General features: G+C 41.3%; 1 protein-coding gene across 3 annotated transcripts in view; it reads right to left on the reverse strand.

The window, feature by feature from the left end:
* orc1 (origin recognition complex, subunit 1) overlaps positions 1–16,510 on the reverse strand; it is an 87,841-nt gene that overhangs the window by 53,418 nt on the left and 17,913 nt on the right. For all 3 annotated transcript variants that reach the window (XM_077583195.1, XM_077583194.1, XM_077583196.1), the window contains 2 exons: positions 13,892–14,064; positions 5,140–5,572 (listed from right to left, as the gene is read on the reverse strand). In XM_077583195.1, coding sequence (XP_077439321.1) covers positions 5,140–5,572; positions 13,892–14,064 — 606 coding nt within the window. The remainder of the gene's footprint in view (positions 1–5,139; positions 5,573–13,891; positions 14,065–16,510) is intronic.

The raw sequence follows: 16,510 nt of genomic DNA on the forward strand, positions 1-16,510 counted from the left end.
CTTCCAGCCAATTTAGCTTTGGACACTGGCAACGCTAAATTTCAACACTTGTTCCCACTCACACGACATGAGGATTAAAGTAACACTTCCTGTGGCACCTGCAAAATAAAAGTACATACATATACCAGCTGTGACAACAGCTTTACTGTAACGAGTTGTGACAACAGTGCGTGCAGCTGTCCACATGACATTTTCGCCTGTAGAAAAGCGCACACATATTTCGTTTCTCAGAATGGACAGAGCAGTTATCAGATTATTCTATTAACTGGACAAAATTAACACTTCTACCTATTACAGAAAATTCATGGAACACTGCAAAGTCAGGACCCACACTACTCATTTCCTATAGGTAATTTAAAATACTTAGGCATAAAAATCTCACCTAAATTAACTGATTTAATTCATTTAAACTTTTCTCCACTTCTGGATAACATTCATAGTGACTTGGAATGCTGGAATAATCTTCCTATTTCTTTAATAGGACGAATAGCCACCATTAAAATGAAAGTTTTACCTAAAATAAACTATTTTTTCTCAATGATTCCAATTAAACCTACGGCTAAATGGTTCCAGTTGTTAGACTCAGCCATTACAAAATTTTACTGTAATAAAAAAAAAGCAAAGATTAGTCTATCTACTCTTCAGAAAAGTAAATCCAAAGGTGGTCTAGAGGCACCAAATTTTATGTACTACTATATAGCCAACCAGCTACAATATATCGTTCTATGGGCACAACCCAACAGAGATACTAACTGTTGGCTGGAACTAGAACAAAAGGATTGTAATAACCTCAGACTTGTAGATTTACTCTTTATTACAACATCAATTAAGCGACATAATTTTTTTAATGATTTCCGCCACCCTGACTGCTTGGTGGAAGGCATTAGAAATTACAAAAGCCCAAGTGGAGCCCTGTGGGCTTTCTCCCCTATGGCATAACCCTTTCGAATTAACAACCAATCGTTTTATTTAGGTGTGTGGGAGCAGAAAGGAATTACACATCTCCACCATCTCTTCTCAGATAATATGTTTATATCATATACATCCTTGCTCCAAAATTGATTGAAATTGTTTATGTGGTAAGTCAGTTGTTGTTAGGTCACCTAGCAAACACAAATTTGGAGATAAAGGTATCCTACAGTCCAAGATAGCGGAAAGTTTTTCTAAGACTTTAGTCCAGAAATACATAACCGGAGTGCATAACCATAAAGCATGAAAATAAGTGTCTGTAGTGTTTTGTAAACACTGGAGACAAATGTCGGAGTCGGAGAGTCCCATTTTCTTCATCACATATTGAGTAATGTATGTTCTATGGATAATTTTATATTGGATAAGTTGTAAATTTGTGTGTTTTGTCATTTTAAATGCATTTTCACAAACTTGAATCCAAAAGTCAGATTCCGGAGCTATAGACAAGTCTGTCTCCCATTTTAAAATGGGTAAAGACATTTTATCAGTATATGAAAGTAACTTATATATTTTTGAAAGTTTTTTTGTTGTTGTCGGAGAAAGCTTGTTAATATCTTTAGCTAAAACAGGCGGTTGGAGCGTACCCCAAAGTGTTGGAATTTTTTTCTTTATCATATTTTTAACTTGTAGATAATGTAAAAAATTTCCGTTTTCTATATTGTATTTTTGGAGCAAGGATGTATATGAAATAAACATATTATCTGAGAAGAGATGGTGGAGATGTGTAATTCCTTTCTGCTCCCACACAGCTAAATGAAACGGTTGGTTGTTAAGTTGAAAGTCGGGGTTATGCCATAGGGGAGAAAGTCCACAGGGCTCCAGTTGGGCTTTTGTCAATTCTAGTGCCTTCCACCAGGCAGTCACGGTGGCGGAAATCATTGGGTTTTTAAAACAATTATGGCGCTTAATTGATGTTGTAATAAAGAGTAAATCTCGAAGTCTGAGGTTATTACAATCCTTCTGTTCTAGTTCCAACCAACAGTTAGTGTCTCTGTTGGGTTGTGCCCATAGAACGATATATTGTAGCTGGTTAGCTATATAGTAGTACATAAAATTTGGTGCCTCTAGACCACCTTTGGATTTGCTTTTCTGAAGAGTAGATAGACTAATCTTTGCTTTTTTTTTTATTCCAGTAAAATTTTGTTACGGCTGAGTCCAACAACTGGAACCATTTAGCCGTAGGTTTAAATGGAATCATTGAGAAACAATAGTTTATTTTAGGTAAAACTTTCATTTTAATGGTGGCTATTCGTCCTATTAGAGAAATAGGAAGATTATTCCAGCGCTCCAAGTCACTATAAATGTTATCCAGAAGTGGAGAAAAGTTTAAATGAATTAAATCAGTTAATTTAGGTTCATTCGGTAATCTTACCGATAAGACATGTCATCATCAATGCGCTCCTTTTTTTTTTTTCCTCTGTTTTTTTTTTTTTTGTACGTGCGTTAGCACGCGTGAGTATGTGCATGTGTGCGTGCGTGTAAATGTGTAATCATTAATTCACCAGAATCTTTCACCAACCCCAGAAACATCTAAATTCCAACAAATTAGGGAGACCTCAAGAGACCAAAGGAACGACTGAGGAAAGGAAGGAAGGATAGATGAAGCAGAGTGAGATCCACAGACATCAGCCTCCACCGATTCAACGGCCAGAGGAAGAAGCAGATTGTGTTTAAATTTCGATAGATGCTGGTGTGGTGGATCTGGCATGCATGCAAACCTCCACCAAAGAGGGGAGCCATCGACCCCGGCCAGGACAAAGCAAGCACAACACCCCAGGGCCTCCCAGGCCACGGCAGCGCTAAGGAACAACCCCCGGGCCCCGCAGGGGCCACCGGCCGTAGAGCAAACCCAGGAGTGCCCGCGCCTCAAGCAGCAGAACAGGGCACGGCAGGCCCGCCAGGCACCCCACCAGTCCACAGCCTTGAAAAGAACTTGTAAAAGTTATTTTCAAGGCAAGTGCAAATAATTAAATTCAATACAACAGTGTGTCAGGTAAATTTAGAAGTAGCTCCAATTTAACCGGAGTTTCCACACAAGTGTCTCTGTGTGAACACTGGGGGGTACACTGGGCCGCACCCACAAAATGACGTACTTCATTAGGACAGCCGAAGAAGACCACGAAGGTTGAAGGGATACTTTGGCATTGTGTGCTAACTTTGAAGCTGTTAATCAACACAAATACAATACTGAGAACACGGCACAGATCATCAAACTCAATGTCCGCTACACAGACAGCTACCCCTGGCCAATTAAAACTATTTAAAAAAGGCTTTTATCTGCCGTGATCAAAACGCAACAAGCTAGATGCCATGCTAACTGCCACACGCGTTTTAACTGTTGAACACAACGCAATGTATGTTGGTTTTGAGGACGGATTTGAAACTATTAAGTGAATAACTTGCTCATATCTCAACCATTATTTTTTTAGGTAATTAATTAGACTGCAGCTGCTGTTAATAGAAAGAGTAATGGTAAGTAAAATCCCCAAATTGGCTGCTAGGTAATAAACTGTCCCGAGAAATTTACAGTGGTAACCCGTTCGGGCCTCTGCAAGCTGAATTCTCGCCGTATTTGTGAATTCATAAACTCAGAAAAATACATCTTGTACCGAGCCCGCTGATTTCCACTGATGCGATGGACCAATCACAAAGCGGTATTGTGTTTGGGAGCGGCATATGCAGCTATGACGAAACCAGAAAGCGCCGACGCCATGGGGAACAAACAAACCTAACAGACGAATGGACGCTGCAATTCTGTTCTGGCAGAATTACTCACCGTTCCCTTGTGGAATGTTGAACAGGGAGAGGCGCTTGGTGCATTTTTAGCTGGTAAAGATGTTTGTGCTTTTTTTCCCCCCTACGACGACAACGAAGACGACATTTTCATCCGTTGTCGTGGTTGATCAAAACCAAAGTTAGGTAGCCGTACACATGATGCCGAATCGTCCAATCAGCTTGAAGTATTGAACAGAATGTCTTGCCTTTCCCGAGCAAATCTCCTTGGCGCAGTCCCAGATTGATATTGTGGAGAACTCCCTTGAGCGAATCACTCGCTATTGCTAGGTTAGTTCGGGCCATCATTAGTTAACTTCAGCTGGTTCGAGCGGGTCACATGGTGAATGCTAAACGATACTGCTGTCTTCTGTTGTTTTGGTACAGTTCAACAACTGTTTAAAAATAAAAAATAAAGTGAATACATACCACTCCAGGTCTGCCAAGTTTGTCACTCATCACTCTGCCTACTTACGTTTGTTTTTGTCTAGGTAGTGGTAGCGGAAAAATCTCGCTCGTTTCCAAACCCGGAAATGTAGGCGTCGCCATGCCCCTGGCCTGGACCAGGTTGATTGGACACCGTGGGGCGGACCGAGACGGCGGCGAGTAAACGAGGGGGCGGCGGATTCCGCGGGGCGGGCGGGCGTCCTTTCAGCCAAACCGCCACCAGCACCCGCTCACCACCCGTCGCCACCACCGGACCCGCGAGACCCGAACACATCCTCTGCCTCGTTCTTCACATGTGAAATCTTGCGCAAGGGTGACGTCAGTACGCCGGGTATGTGTAATGTTGCGTTGAAGTGCGCCATGTAAAATTGTCAACTCATATACTCCCGCAGTCACAACTTAAAACGACGTGCTTCAGAACCAAAACATGGCACCGTTTGATTTTACACCAAATCAGTAGTACCGACCCAAATCGATCCATACCACAAAAAGTACAGTTTTTTTGGAACCCATCCCTACTGTAGACTTGTTTTTGCTTAAAGGTGGGGAGATGTGGTATACTGATAGTGAATGTGTTAAATACATGTTATTGTAATTAAAGGTTCCCCAGTAGAGGGCAAACTCGCTTGATGTTACCCACAACGTTACAATGTGAAACAGAAGAGAACAAAAGAACCAATTATACCGCAGAAGGTGTTGGCGTGTTCAAGTAAAGAGTTTTGAACTACACACGTTTGTCCTTGTATCTCATTGACATAATGCATTTCTTAGCCCCTTAACCTCATAAATGAACAGTGACGCATTTACATCACTGGAGCAAGCGGCTCATTCGTGTTACGGCTGGAACGCGGCAGCATTCATTGATTTCCGTAAGAAAATACGGAGAATCCGTAACAGTTGGCAGCTGTTTGTGTAACTTTGTTCAAAATCTTTAAACAGCAATCTACTCACTGTGAAGCTCCAACCGTTTGCGGACTGCCGGTGTCCTGGGTGATGCATTTCTTCTCTTGTTGCTGAGACATTTTGAAGCTGACAGTTTGGTCGCTGAGTGCAGTGACTCAGCCTCCAGGCCACCAACCTTTTCTGCGCTCATGGTGGCTTCAGTGTATTGGAGATCTGCTGAAGCTGCCTGTTGTATGACAGCAGGGTTTGGTGTAGGCAAACCTTGCTTGTTCACTCTTCGAGATGCAGGAGTGGCCAAAGGCAGTGAGCTGGGAGATGAATTGGGGTGGTAGGGTTTGGGACGACAAGGAGGGGTGGAAGTTGGCAATACAGCTGCTGAATCTACCATCTTGAAAGTCTTGGTGTCCCAGGACAACTTAAAATAGAGGATATCTTTATCACTGGAGTCTGGGAATGGAACTAGACCATCAAGATGCTTCACCTATGAGTGAAAGGAGAGACACTTAAAAGAAAATTTCAATTCATTTATATATTAGCCTAGTGACAGTTTGACATAAAAAATTGCATGAACTTAAAGTGGGGCGACATGGCTCAGTGGTTGAGTGGTCTAAAATCCGTGAGGTTGTGAGTTCGATGCTCACCTCTGGTTACCATGTCAAAGTGTCCTTGAGCAAGACATTGAACCCCGATTTGCTCCCTATGGTCCTGGTAGTAGTGCCCTGCGTGGCAGTACTCGGCCATTGTGAGGCATTGTAAAGCGCTTTGGCCGCCATATGGTGTAGTTAAAGCGCTATATAAAAAGCAGGCCATTTACCATTACTTAGTAGCTGCCAGGTGGATGAGATCCAACATGGAGCTTGTTAATACTACTACTACTACTACTACTACTACTACTACTAATGCATTAGATTTATATAGCGCTTTTTTGGACACTCAAAGACGTTTCACAGTGGGTGCATTATTCGTGCGCTCACTCATTCACACTCTGGTGGCGGTAAACTACTGAAGTAGCCACAGCTGCTCTGGGGCAGAATGACGGAAGCGTGGCTGCCAGTGTGCGCCTACAGCCCCTCCGACCAGCACCAAACATTCGCATTTTCCATACACCAGTGTGAGTAACACTGGAGGCAAAGTGTGTGAAGTGCCTTGCCCAAGGACAACGACAGGACGAGAGAGCGGGTATCGAACAGCCGACCTGGTTACTGAACGACCGTCTCTACACCCTGAGCCACGGCCGCCATGTTAAGGCTCTGGATGTTGTGGGACAGTCTGGACTGGACTGCCTGTCAAATTTTGAAGATCAATCTGGCCCCTGAGCCAAAAAGTTTGTCCAACCCTGGTTATGATGTTTAAAAAAAACACATCCAAAAAAACAAAAATTTTGCAAATCTGAAAAGTCTTTCAATTAGAACATGATGAAAAAAAATTCAACAAAGAGTTGGAGTTTGTATTTGAACCCTGGAGTGCTGTTATGAGATCGACAAATGAGTATCGCCTGTGAAGGGGGAAAAAACATCGGTCTATCTCTAGTTAGGATGCTTCCTGGAAAACTCGCTGCAGAGGTGTTACAGGCACCTCCCACAAAGAGGAAGTCCGTATTCCAAAAACATCCACGATGACCTTGTGTGGAGGTAAGCCAAGTAGAGTTTGGTTCTTTTTCACTGTCTTTGTGCCTATTTCTGTATATATATACTGTGAGAACTTCAAATCTTGTCAAAAAGCCTGGCGACTGCGGCCACCTTCAAGCATCTTGTGACGTGTACATGGGCAAAACATTGTACCTGTTGGTAGGTTAGGGTCCACTGTTACGGTTATATGAGGCATTATTGGTCACGACGACAGGCTTTTTCGTGTCAATTTTCCAATTCGTCCACTGCTCTCTAAAGTACTTCTGCAATGTGCGCGCCATTGTGGGTTACATGCATTTCACGGATTTGGAGCGCGTTTGATTTAGCGCTGATAAAATGCAGAGTGATGGTAATAAAAGATCATCCATCGTAAGTAAGGCTTACTTCTTCCGACAATTACTTGCACCCTGGTCTCCTCGCACCAAGTTGGAATTGGCATATGTGAATGAAATGTTTTCGACTGGTATTTCATGCATGGCTCCTGAGTACGAATAATGGCTCCAAAGTGTGCATAACGGAGAAAAAAACATTATTTTCAACTATACTAGATCCCACAGAGATTCTGTGCTTGATCGGCTTTGCCCAGGGAGAATTAAAAAGGAGTTTTACTTGAAGTAGAGAACCCACGGTGGTCTGGCCAGGAGGCAAGCTAACAGGCACAGGTTCTAGGTTCTCTTTTAGCTCTTGGTGATGCTGCTCCAAGTGACTGTGCATATTTTTTTGTGTTTTCAGTGTACCTTTTGTTACGACAGTTCTTCCATATAGCAAAGTCTATCTCCAGCTTTATTCCATCCGCATTACTACAAAAGACAAAATGCATCCACACTTTTTACTTATATGCTGCAGGTGGATCTTTTAACTTCTGTCTTTTGCTTGCTTCCGCCAAGTTTTCTTCCATTGTTTTGTTTTCTTCACCTCACAACTTCTGCACATTCCCCAACTGCTCTTGTGAGGCGCACCCCTAGTGGACCAACAAGAAATTGGCTCAATAAGCAATGAACAATGAAGGAGCCTTTAGAGTTGCTGCATAAAAACTTTGTATTAAAAATATAGATACTTAGCAGGGGCATACCAATTGATCGGGTGATAAAAAGTATCACTAATGGGTGCTGTTGTCAAATCCAGCTTTTTTTCATTTTAGGCAGCTGGCTAAGGTAAAGAACTCTCCTATCTTTAGCAGCACTTACAAACAGTAATCCATGCCTATGTTACATCTCAGATGGATAACTGTAATTCACTGTATCTTTGAATCAGCCAGTCCTCCCTCAAGCATCTCCAGCTGATCCAAAATGCTAACTGGTGCCCGTAAGAGGGAGCACAAAACCCCTATCCTGGCCTCCCTTCACTGGTTTGCCCGTGCAATTTAGAGTCTATTTTGAGATTATTTTATTTGTTTTTTAATCTCTAAATGGTCTTGCCCTATTTTACCTCGCTAAAATCCTGCACCCCTACGCACCTACCCGGTGCCTCAGGTCAGCTGACCAGACACAACTGGAGGTATCAGGACAAAGCGGAGGCTTAGTGGGGATCGAGGCTTTGCAGTTTGCCGGTCCCTTCCTTTGGAACGACCTTCCGGAATTTTTGTTAGGCAATCTCCCTCTCTATCTACTTTTAAAACCTGTCTGTATTTTTGGGCTTTTGGCTCACCATGAGACATAGCATTGTCACAGTGTTTTGTGGTGTTTCTATATTGTGTGTTATGAATTTGATGTTTATTTTATTTTTTCATTCACTTAGCCACTTCTTATTAATTTATTGATGTCAACTTTATTGTAATGTTTGTTTTGTTGTTTTTGTTTTGTTTATCTTTACTGGATGACTGAATTCTGTTCCATGTACAGCACTTTGCATACAGCAATGCTTGTTTTAAAGTGCTTCATAAATTAAGTTGAGTTGAGTATTGAGATATTGGCCCACTCCTCACCATGATATTTAAACTTTCTGAAATACTGTATTTTTCATTTTTGTCTCTTTCTGCTTAAGTCATCAACATTGAAACAAATAAAGGTTTGAAATATTTCACCTGGTGTGGCCAAAAATGGCCCAATGTGCAGTTTATGGATAAGTGGCTCCGTAAAGAATTTTCGCTTGAGTTTGATCTACAAATTCAATGTGCACACCGACCCCTTGGCCTGAAGCCGAAACCCGACCGATAGCCCAGATCGATTGTTGTCTTTTTTCAGCAGCTTATGGTGAAAGAGATGAATTTGAGAAAGGCGTGGGAGAAGAAAGTTGTCACTTAGACAGCCACCTGATTTATTTTGATCATGATTATTACGAGAGGATGCTACAACAACGCAAAGCATATGTCAATGTGAAGAAAGTCTTAAAGAAAGAAGGCATCCAATTCTAGACTCCTCTTAACAAGATGCGCATCCACTGGACCAGAGGTGCGAAAACATATGACAGCGCGGATGAGGCAACTAACGACCTAATGGAAATAGGATACGAGGTGGACAACGCGGCGGCTGTCAGCCGGGATGGCCACTGTCATGAGGAAGAAACGACCGGGTCCGCGACGTGGAAGAACACGGGAAACAGGCACACGGAGTAGGTTATCAGAAGAGCGCAAGGATGACTGTAAGAATACCAGCTCCGGGGGAAAAAGACAGTGTGGAATGGTGTTTTGCTGAATGTGAAGGCAACACAAATGTGGCCTTGGTGGGGTGTTAATTCTCATTACTGTAAAGGTGCCCTCTCTTTAAGGGAGATTTTCCCCCTCAAAACAGAAAGAGGGCCAATATGGGTGGTGGGTTGTTGGCTTCTCTATATCGACGTCGCTATATTTTAATTTGTATTTAATTCTAACAGTTTGGTATGTTCATGTTGGATTAATAACCTAAGTGCGCATCTCGGCAGCGCGGCGCATTATGGGTAGGCCGGCTGGTAGCCTACTACCAACTTGTTATTGAAAACTAATGGAGTGTAACGGGGGAAGCGCTGATTTGGACCATTTGAACCGTTGGAAAGTTGATGTTTTTCATTGAATCTATTTCAAACATGAATAGCATGCCGTTACTGACTACACTTTGCCGGGACACGACAGTTAAGCCTATTAAAGTGCTTATTATTTGATTGAATGTGTGCACTTTCAAGATCAAGAGAACGGGTAGGAGCTTTCTTCCCTGAAGGGGTCAATTGGGGCTAAAAGCGGGTTCTTAAATGACTGTCACTCCATTAGTTTGGTTACACGTACGTCCGCTAGCAAGCTTTGTGATGCTTCCATCTGTTTCCTCGCTTTCAGGATATTGACAAAATAAATGTGTTTTCAAAAAAAAAATCTATTTTAGCCTTTTATACGTCCGTTTGGATCTTTCTTTTCTGTCTGGAAATTGGGAAGAGTGAACGGAGGTTTACAAGCGTACACTTCTGTTTTGCATTGCAATAGTGTTTTTTTGCCGATAAACTCCATAACAACAGTTAAGAATGGCACCAAGTGCACCTGTCGTTTTGTCCCTTAAGGCTGAACACCGTTTAAACAATGCTTGCAAGCTTTAAGGTGTGCAGTTACGCAAACACTTTCAGTACTCTATTCGCTGCCATTCAAATGACGGCTTTGTTTGGTAGCAAGTTTTTTTCAAAAGCTGATTTTCACGCATGCGCAAACAATGCAGACTTCGCTTGTAGTTTTGCATGTTCATGTTGTATTAGCAGAAAGCCTGAGGAAGATTTTTATGATGGACAGTATTGAAAAGGTTTATGATCACTCACCAAGAAGAAATTAAAATACACTCCTTGAATGTCAATGGCTTAGGAAACCCAGTTAAAAGGGCTAGGATAATGACCAAACGTAATAGGGGAAAAAAACACACATTTTATACAAGAAACTAATTTGTCGGAAGCAGAACATGAGAAATTAAAGAGGTTCGAATTCAAAAACACATATTATAGTTAACACTCTAATGCCCGTAAAAGGAGTAGCAATATTGATATGTAATATGGCTAAATTTGAACTTCATAAAGAAATAAAGGATAAAGAAGGTACTTATATTATTGTGAACGGAAAAATGAACCAAACATTAATAACTCTAGTGAATATATATGCACCTCCAGAGAGTACTAAAGGCTTCTTTAAATCCTTGTTGATGTTAAAGCCCTGAAAACAGAAGGCATATGCATATGTGGAGGTGATTTCAATGTGATGGATTACGACTTGGATACAACCAGTTTTAAGAGAAATAAGAATCAAACACAAAGCTCGTGAAGAATACATGGGATGACGGGCTTTTTTGATGTGTGGAGAGATCTGAGACCATTGCAAAGAGATTTCACTTATTCAGAAACACATTCCACTTATTCTAGAATTTATGTTTTCTTTATGCAGAAGGAAGGCAGGGATAAAATAAGAGAATGTAGGATTGGAGTGGCGGATGTGTCTGATCACAATGCAGTCTATTTGAAGATAGGGTTGGGCTGTAGAAGGAGAGATACAATATGGAGGTTGAATGTGGGAATTTTTAACAATAAATCAGTCACTGAACAAATTAAAACGGCTATAAAGACCCAGCTATACTGTGGGATGTATTGAAAGCAGTTCTGCGGGGAAAATTGATTGCAATCACAAGCAATCTCAAAAAGGAGAACATGAAGCAATACAAAAATCATATTGCAGAATTACAATGCTTGGAGCAGAAACATAAAGGGAAAAGTAAAGTTGACCAAAAAATCAAGCAACAGATGAAAGAAATAAGAAAATAAATAATGATCTTCTTGAATATGAAATAGAAACTAAAGCAAGATATTTGAAGCAAACATTTGAATCAGGTCCTAAACCAACAAAATTATTAGCAAGACGTTTGCGAAAGCTACAAGCAGTAAATACCATTATTAAGATACACGATCCCAAAACAAATCAACCTAAAAGAAATTGAAAATGTCTTTAGAGATTATTAAAAAGATCTTTACTCTCAGACATCCTCTTCAGACCAGACTGATATCAAAGTTTTCCTCGAACCCTGGATTTACCTTTTATCGGCATGACACAAAATGAGAAGATAACAGCAGTAATACCAATTGAAGAAATTTGAAAAGCAATTGGAAATTTGAAGCCAAACAGAGCACCAGGGAGTGATGGATTTTCGTCCGAATGGCATAAGATGTTTACTGAAGAATTGACACCTTTACTTTATACTACCTTTAACTGGATTATAACTCAGGGCAAAATCCCCCCATCCTGGACTGAAGCAATTATTACAGTGGTCCCGAAACCATTTAACAATAATGAACATTGCCAGAATTACAGACCTATATCGGTAATAAATGTAGATTATAAAATATATACTTCAATTATATTGACCAGACTCCAAACGTTTGTACTAGATTTGATAGCTGAGGAGCAGTGTGGGTTTGTAAGAAGTAGACAAACAAAATATAATGTTAGAAGAACAATTCATGTTGTACATGAAAAAAGCAAAGACAAAATTCCAAAAATGGTAAGGTAAACGTCCAAGAATCAGATACGCTACAACTAAGCAAAGACAAAGGGGGATGGGCACTTCCTAACTTACAACAATATTTTTATGCCGCACAATTGCGTCATCTGGTCTGTTGGTGTGATGTGGGATATGTGGCTAAATTAATGCTTATTGAAGTTTCTTCACTCGAATAGCCAATACAAACATACATGGGACAAACACTATCAATATCAATATCAATATCAATCCAGTGGTAACATATACACTGGAGGTATGATACTCTATGGTGAAACAATTAAAAATAGGAAAGGAAATTGTACTATCAAAATGGATCTCATTAGATACTAAATTTAAGACTAGTAAATTGGATGGTGGGTTTAATATTTGGGCGGATAGAGGAATTATGGCTATGTGTACCATTATTAAAAAAAAAAGAGAAATATTAAGTTATCAGGAGTTAAAAGATACATACAACTTTATTAATCGGGAACTCGATATTTAGATATTTGTAAATGAGGGATTATTATATCAAAGATATTAAGACGTGTGAAGATAAAATACACCCTGTTATAAAATTACTTGCAAAAGCTTATGGAGTTGGTGTCCCAAAAACTGTCATCATTTATATCGTTGTTTGATGGATTTAAGATTGGTGTCTACACTGTATGTAAAAACTAAATGGGAAAAGAGCTGGGTGAGATGGTCACTGAGGGAATGTGGCATGATATGTAGAAAATACACAATTCGACATTACAATTTCCCAAATGAAAAGAATTCAATTGGAAAAATTTAATGCGTTATTTTATCACACCTAATATTAAACGTTAACAAATGAAAACTCAGCAGACATGATGGAGACAATGTAAATATACAGATCCAAATCATACACACATATTTTGGAAATGTACTTATGTCCGACCCTTTTGGGGGAGCATTCACTCAGCTCTCTGTGATGCTCTGGGGTATCCATTTCCAAGGTCTTGTTTGGTTTTATTTTTGGGATATTTGGAAGAGGCTGTGCATAAAGACAATCAATATTTTGTCAATGTACTCCTAGTGGCTGGCAAAAAGGTCATTACAAAGAACTGTCTTAAGACTGAAGCACTGTCGTTTAAGCAATGGCTGATAATCGTGGATGACATACTGAACATGGACCGCCTTACATCTCTTTCACAAGGATTGAGGGAAATGGCTGACAAATGTTAAATTTGTTGTGTGGCGGCCATGGCTCAGGGTGTAGAAACTGTCGCTCAGTAACCAGAAGGTTGGCTGTTCGATCCCCGCTCTCCCCAAGTCATGGGTCATCGTGTCCTTGGGCAAGGTACTTCACACACATTGCCTCCAGTGCTACTCAAACTGGTGTATGGAAGGTGCGAATGTTTGGTGGTGGTCGGAGGGGCCGTAGGCGCACACTGGCAGCCATGCTTCCGTCAGCCTGCCCCAGGGCAGCTGTGGCTACTTAAGTAGCTTACCGCCACCACAGTGTGAATGTGTGAATACATGAATAATGTATCCATTCCTCTGTAAAGCGTCTTTCAGTGTCTAGTAAAGCGCTATATAAATCCAATGCATTATTATTATTAAAGATTGTTTGAGACACATACGAACAATTAACTCCATAACTAACAAACTGCTGTGGATATGCTAATATCTGACTGAGAACTAACTGAGACTGCTGCCTTCATTATACTGTACCTGGATAAGCAGAAGAAAACTGAAGGACAAATGTGGCCCCTAATGAGAAGAGTAATTCTTTACCTGCACAGGTCTGAGAATGGATTCTGCATTGACCTCTTCATTACAGCCTCGACCCTGATAGTAAAAGATTTCCTGTGGGTGTGGCTCCCTCCCAAGCAGTGGCAGCTTGCTCACAGGAACTTCAGACACACGAACAAACCAGTGGACCATTGCCTTCTTCTGCATCCCACTCTCTGAGACATAAAAAGAGGCATGATTGGTTACTAACACAGCTCACAAGTTCTTCAGACTTTCACAGCTTCTTGTTATATAATTGAAGAAAGAAATCATTTTAAATGACAAACAAAAAACCAACAGTCCAATCATGTTTGTTCTCTCATTTTTTTATGTTGTCGTAATTATGGTCTGAGCAGAGGCCGCTGCGAGGTCGTTATTGTTATTATAAAGATTATTATTATTACAGTGGTACCTCTGAGTTTGAACATAATTCATTCCTGTAAAGTGTTCAAACTCTGATTTGTTCAACCTCCGAAACATTTTTTCCCATAGAAAATAATGTAAATGCCATTAATCCGTTACCAAGCTCCAAAAACTGAAAATTTCCATTTTATTTTTTTTCTTATTAAATTTAATTTCTATTTATGTAAAAACATGTACCCCCTCTCTACAATATTTAAATAATAAAGAATACCTTACCTTTTTATTTGTAGTGTGATGTAATCAGTGGATGCAAAATGCACTCACAGATGTATGGGGCCCGTTGTAAATTCCTCATTATTGCTTTGTTAATGCTTGCTTTAGTTCAGTACCGAGTTTGTGTATTTTACATTAGGCATATTGTTAGACTACCAAGGGGTCCTTGCGTGCACTGTCTATCGTCAGGCACATTGTTGAACGGCTAAGGCAGGGGTCCTCTCGCCAGTATTTACGGAAGTAGTAACCGTAGATACGTCGTCGCAATTATCTCCTTCCTTAAATCCACTGTGGTTCGTAGCACTGTCTGTTTTTCTTTGCTGCCACTGGCACTGTTGTCTTTTTTTGGGCCCATGGCGAAAAAAATTGCCGTGGAAAAATTAAAATGTACTCTCAAAAGTACGCAGCACCTCCAATAGTGTTCATGCTCGGGGCAGCAGTCAACGCAACCCTCCTTGGGTAAGGGGCAGCAGCCACAAACCTTATAGCAAGCAGTGACCTACATAACGGACAGTGCAAGAGAGTAGAAGATATAACCCAATGCACAGCGGAAGAGCGCACAGGCAAACGGCCGGGAGAAGAGGCGGCAATCAGCCCCTTAACCAGCGAGGCAAAACAAAAGCCTATAAAGCAGTGGTAGGCAAACTCGGTCCTCAAGGGCCAGAGTCCTGCAGGTTTTGGATGTTTCCCTTCTCCAACACAGCTGGTATGATCAGCTCATCAGCAAGCTCTGCATACGCCTGGTAACGATCCTGTTGATTGGAATCAGCTTGCGTTGGAAGAGGGAAACCTTCAGAACCTGCAGGACTCCGGCTTTCGAGGAGTCTTAGCCTGGCTGAAATCTCAGGCCTGAATAAGTTGGCCGTAGAAGTTGACAGCGATAGCCCATTTGTTCGTTAACTTGAGCTGGCCCGACAGGGTCACGTGATGAATGCTAAACAATACTGCTGTCTTCTGTGAATACCACTCCAGGTCTGCCAAGTTCATCGCTTACCACTCTGCCTGCTCACGTTTGTTTTTGTCCCGGTAGTGGTAGCTTGCCGTGTTGTAGAGCTCGGGATGTCCGCAAACGATAAAATTGTCCTGTGTTGTCACAAATCTCGCCACAAAACCAGCCGTATCCCATTGCACCAAACGCCTCATTCGCGCCGCCCCACGCACCTTGACAACAATTGACAACAATTAAAATGCGCCATTTCAAATGCCCCTTTCGTTTTTCAGCACGCAGACTGTAGAAACAACAATGAAACAGGAAGAGATGTGTAACGAATATTGCCCGTCACCCTAAAAAAATTTATTATTTACCTTTTTAAACATTTCCCCGTGGGGAATGTGTGTGCGTGCCTTAAACCTGTGTTTTCTCAAACCAACCAGAGACAGTTCAAAAAGGAAAAACTCATTGAATTTCCCTGCCACTCATAATTAATCTGAAGTCTACATAATTCGGGACATAAACGGACTCAATGCCCGAGACGCCCCGTAGCACCCAAACCAAATGACAGTGGCCTCTCAACCGCACAAGCACATCACCACCAACCGGGACTTGTGCCAGCCAAGGACCTGCAGCGGCCTCTCAGTCGTGCGCTCATCACCATCAACCAGAGATTCTAGTGTAGCATTCCAGCTGCGCGTGCGCCGACCGCCCAGATCGCCTCCAACGGAGTTTTCTTCAACTGAGGATCGACGCTCACCGAGTGCCTCTCTCTCTTGTGCACCTGAACCAGTTCGTAAATGCGCCTTCATTGCAATCTTACCATATACCACTGGCGCAATGCTTTGATTCAAACAATAAAGAATTGACAGGTCAAACGCTTCCATCTATATCCCCCATCTACCTTTTCCGTCTACCTTTTTTTATCTTAGTTAAGTTGCAAGTTTTCTTTTTATCTTTGATTCACATTATCATTCCGTTTCTTTAATAGGTTAGGCTGTGACTGATAGATGTGTGTGTTCACTAAATAAATCTGAAATTCAATTTCTGCTGAA

Source organism: Vanacampus margaritifer, chromosome 13, assembly GCF_051991255.1.
Source record: "Vanacampus margaritifer isolate UIUO_Vmar chromosome 13, RoL_Vmar_1.0, whole genome shotgun sequence".
In the NCBI taxonomy this organism is placed as follows: domain Eukaryota; kingdom Metazoa; phylum Chordata; class Actinopteri; order Syngnathiformes; family Syngnathidae; genus Vanacampus; species Vanacampus margaritifer.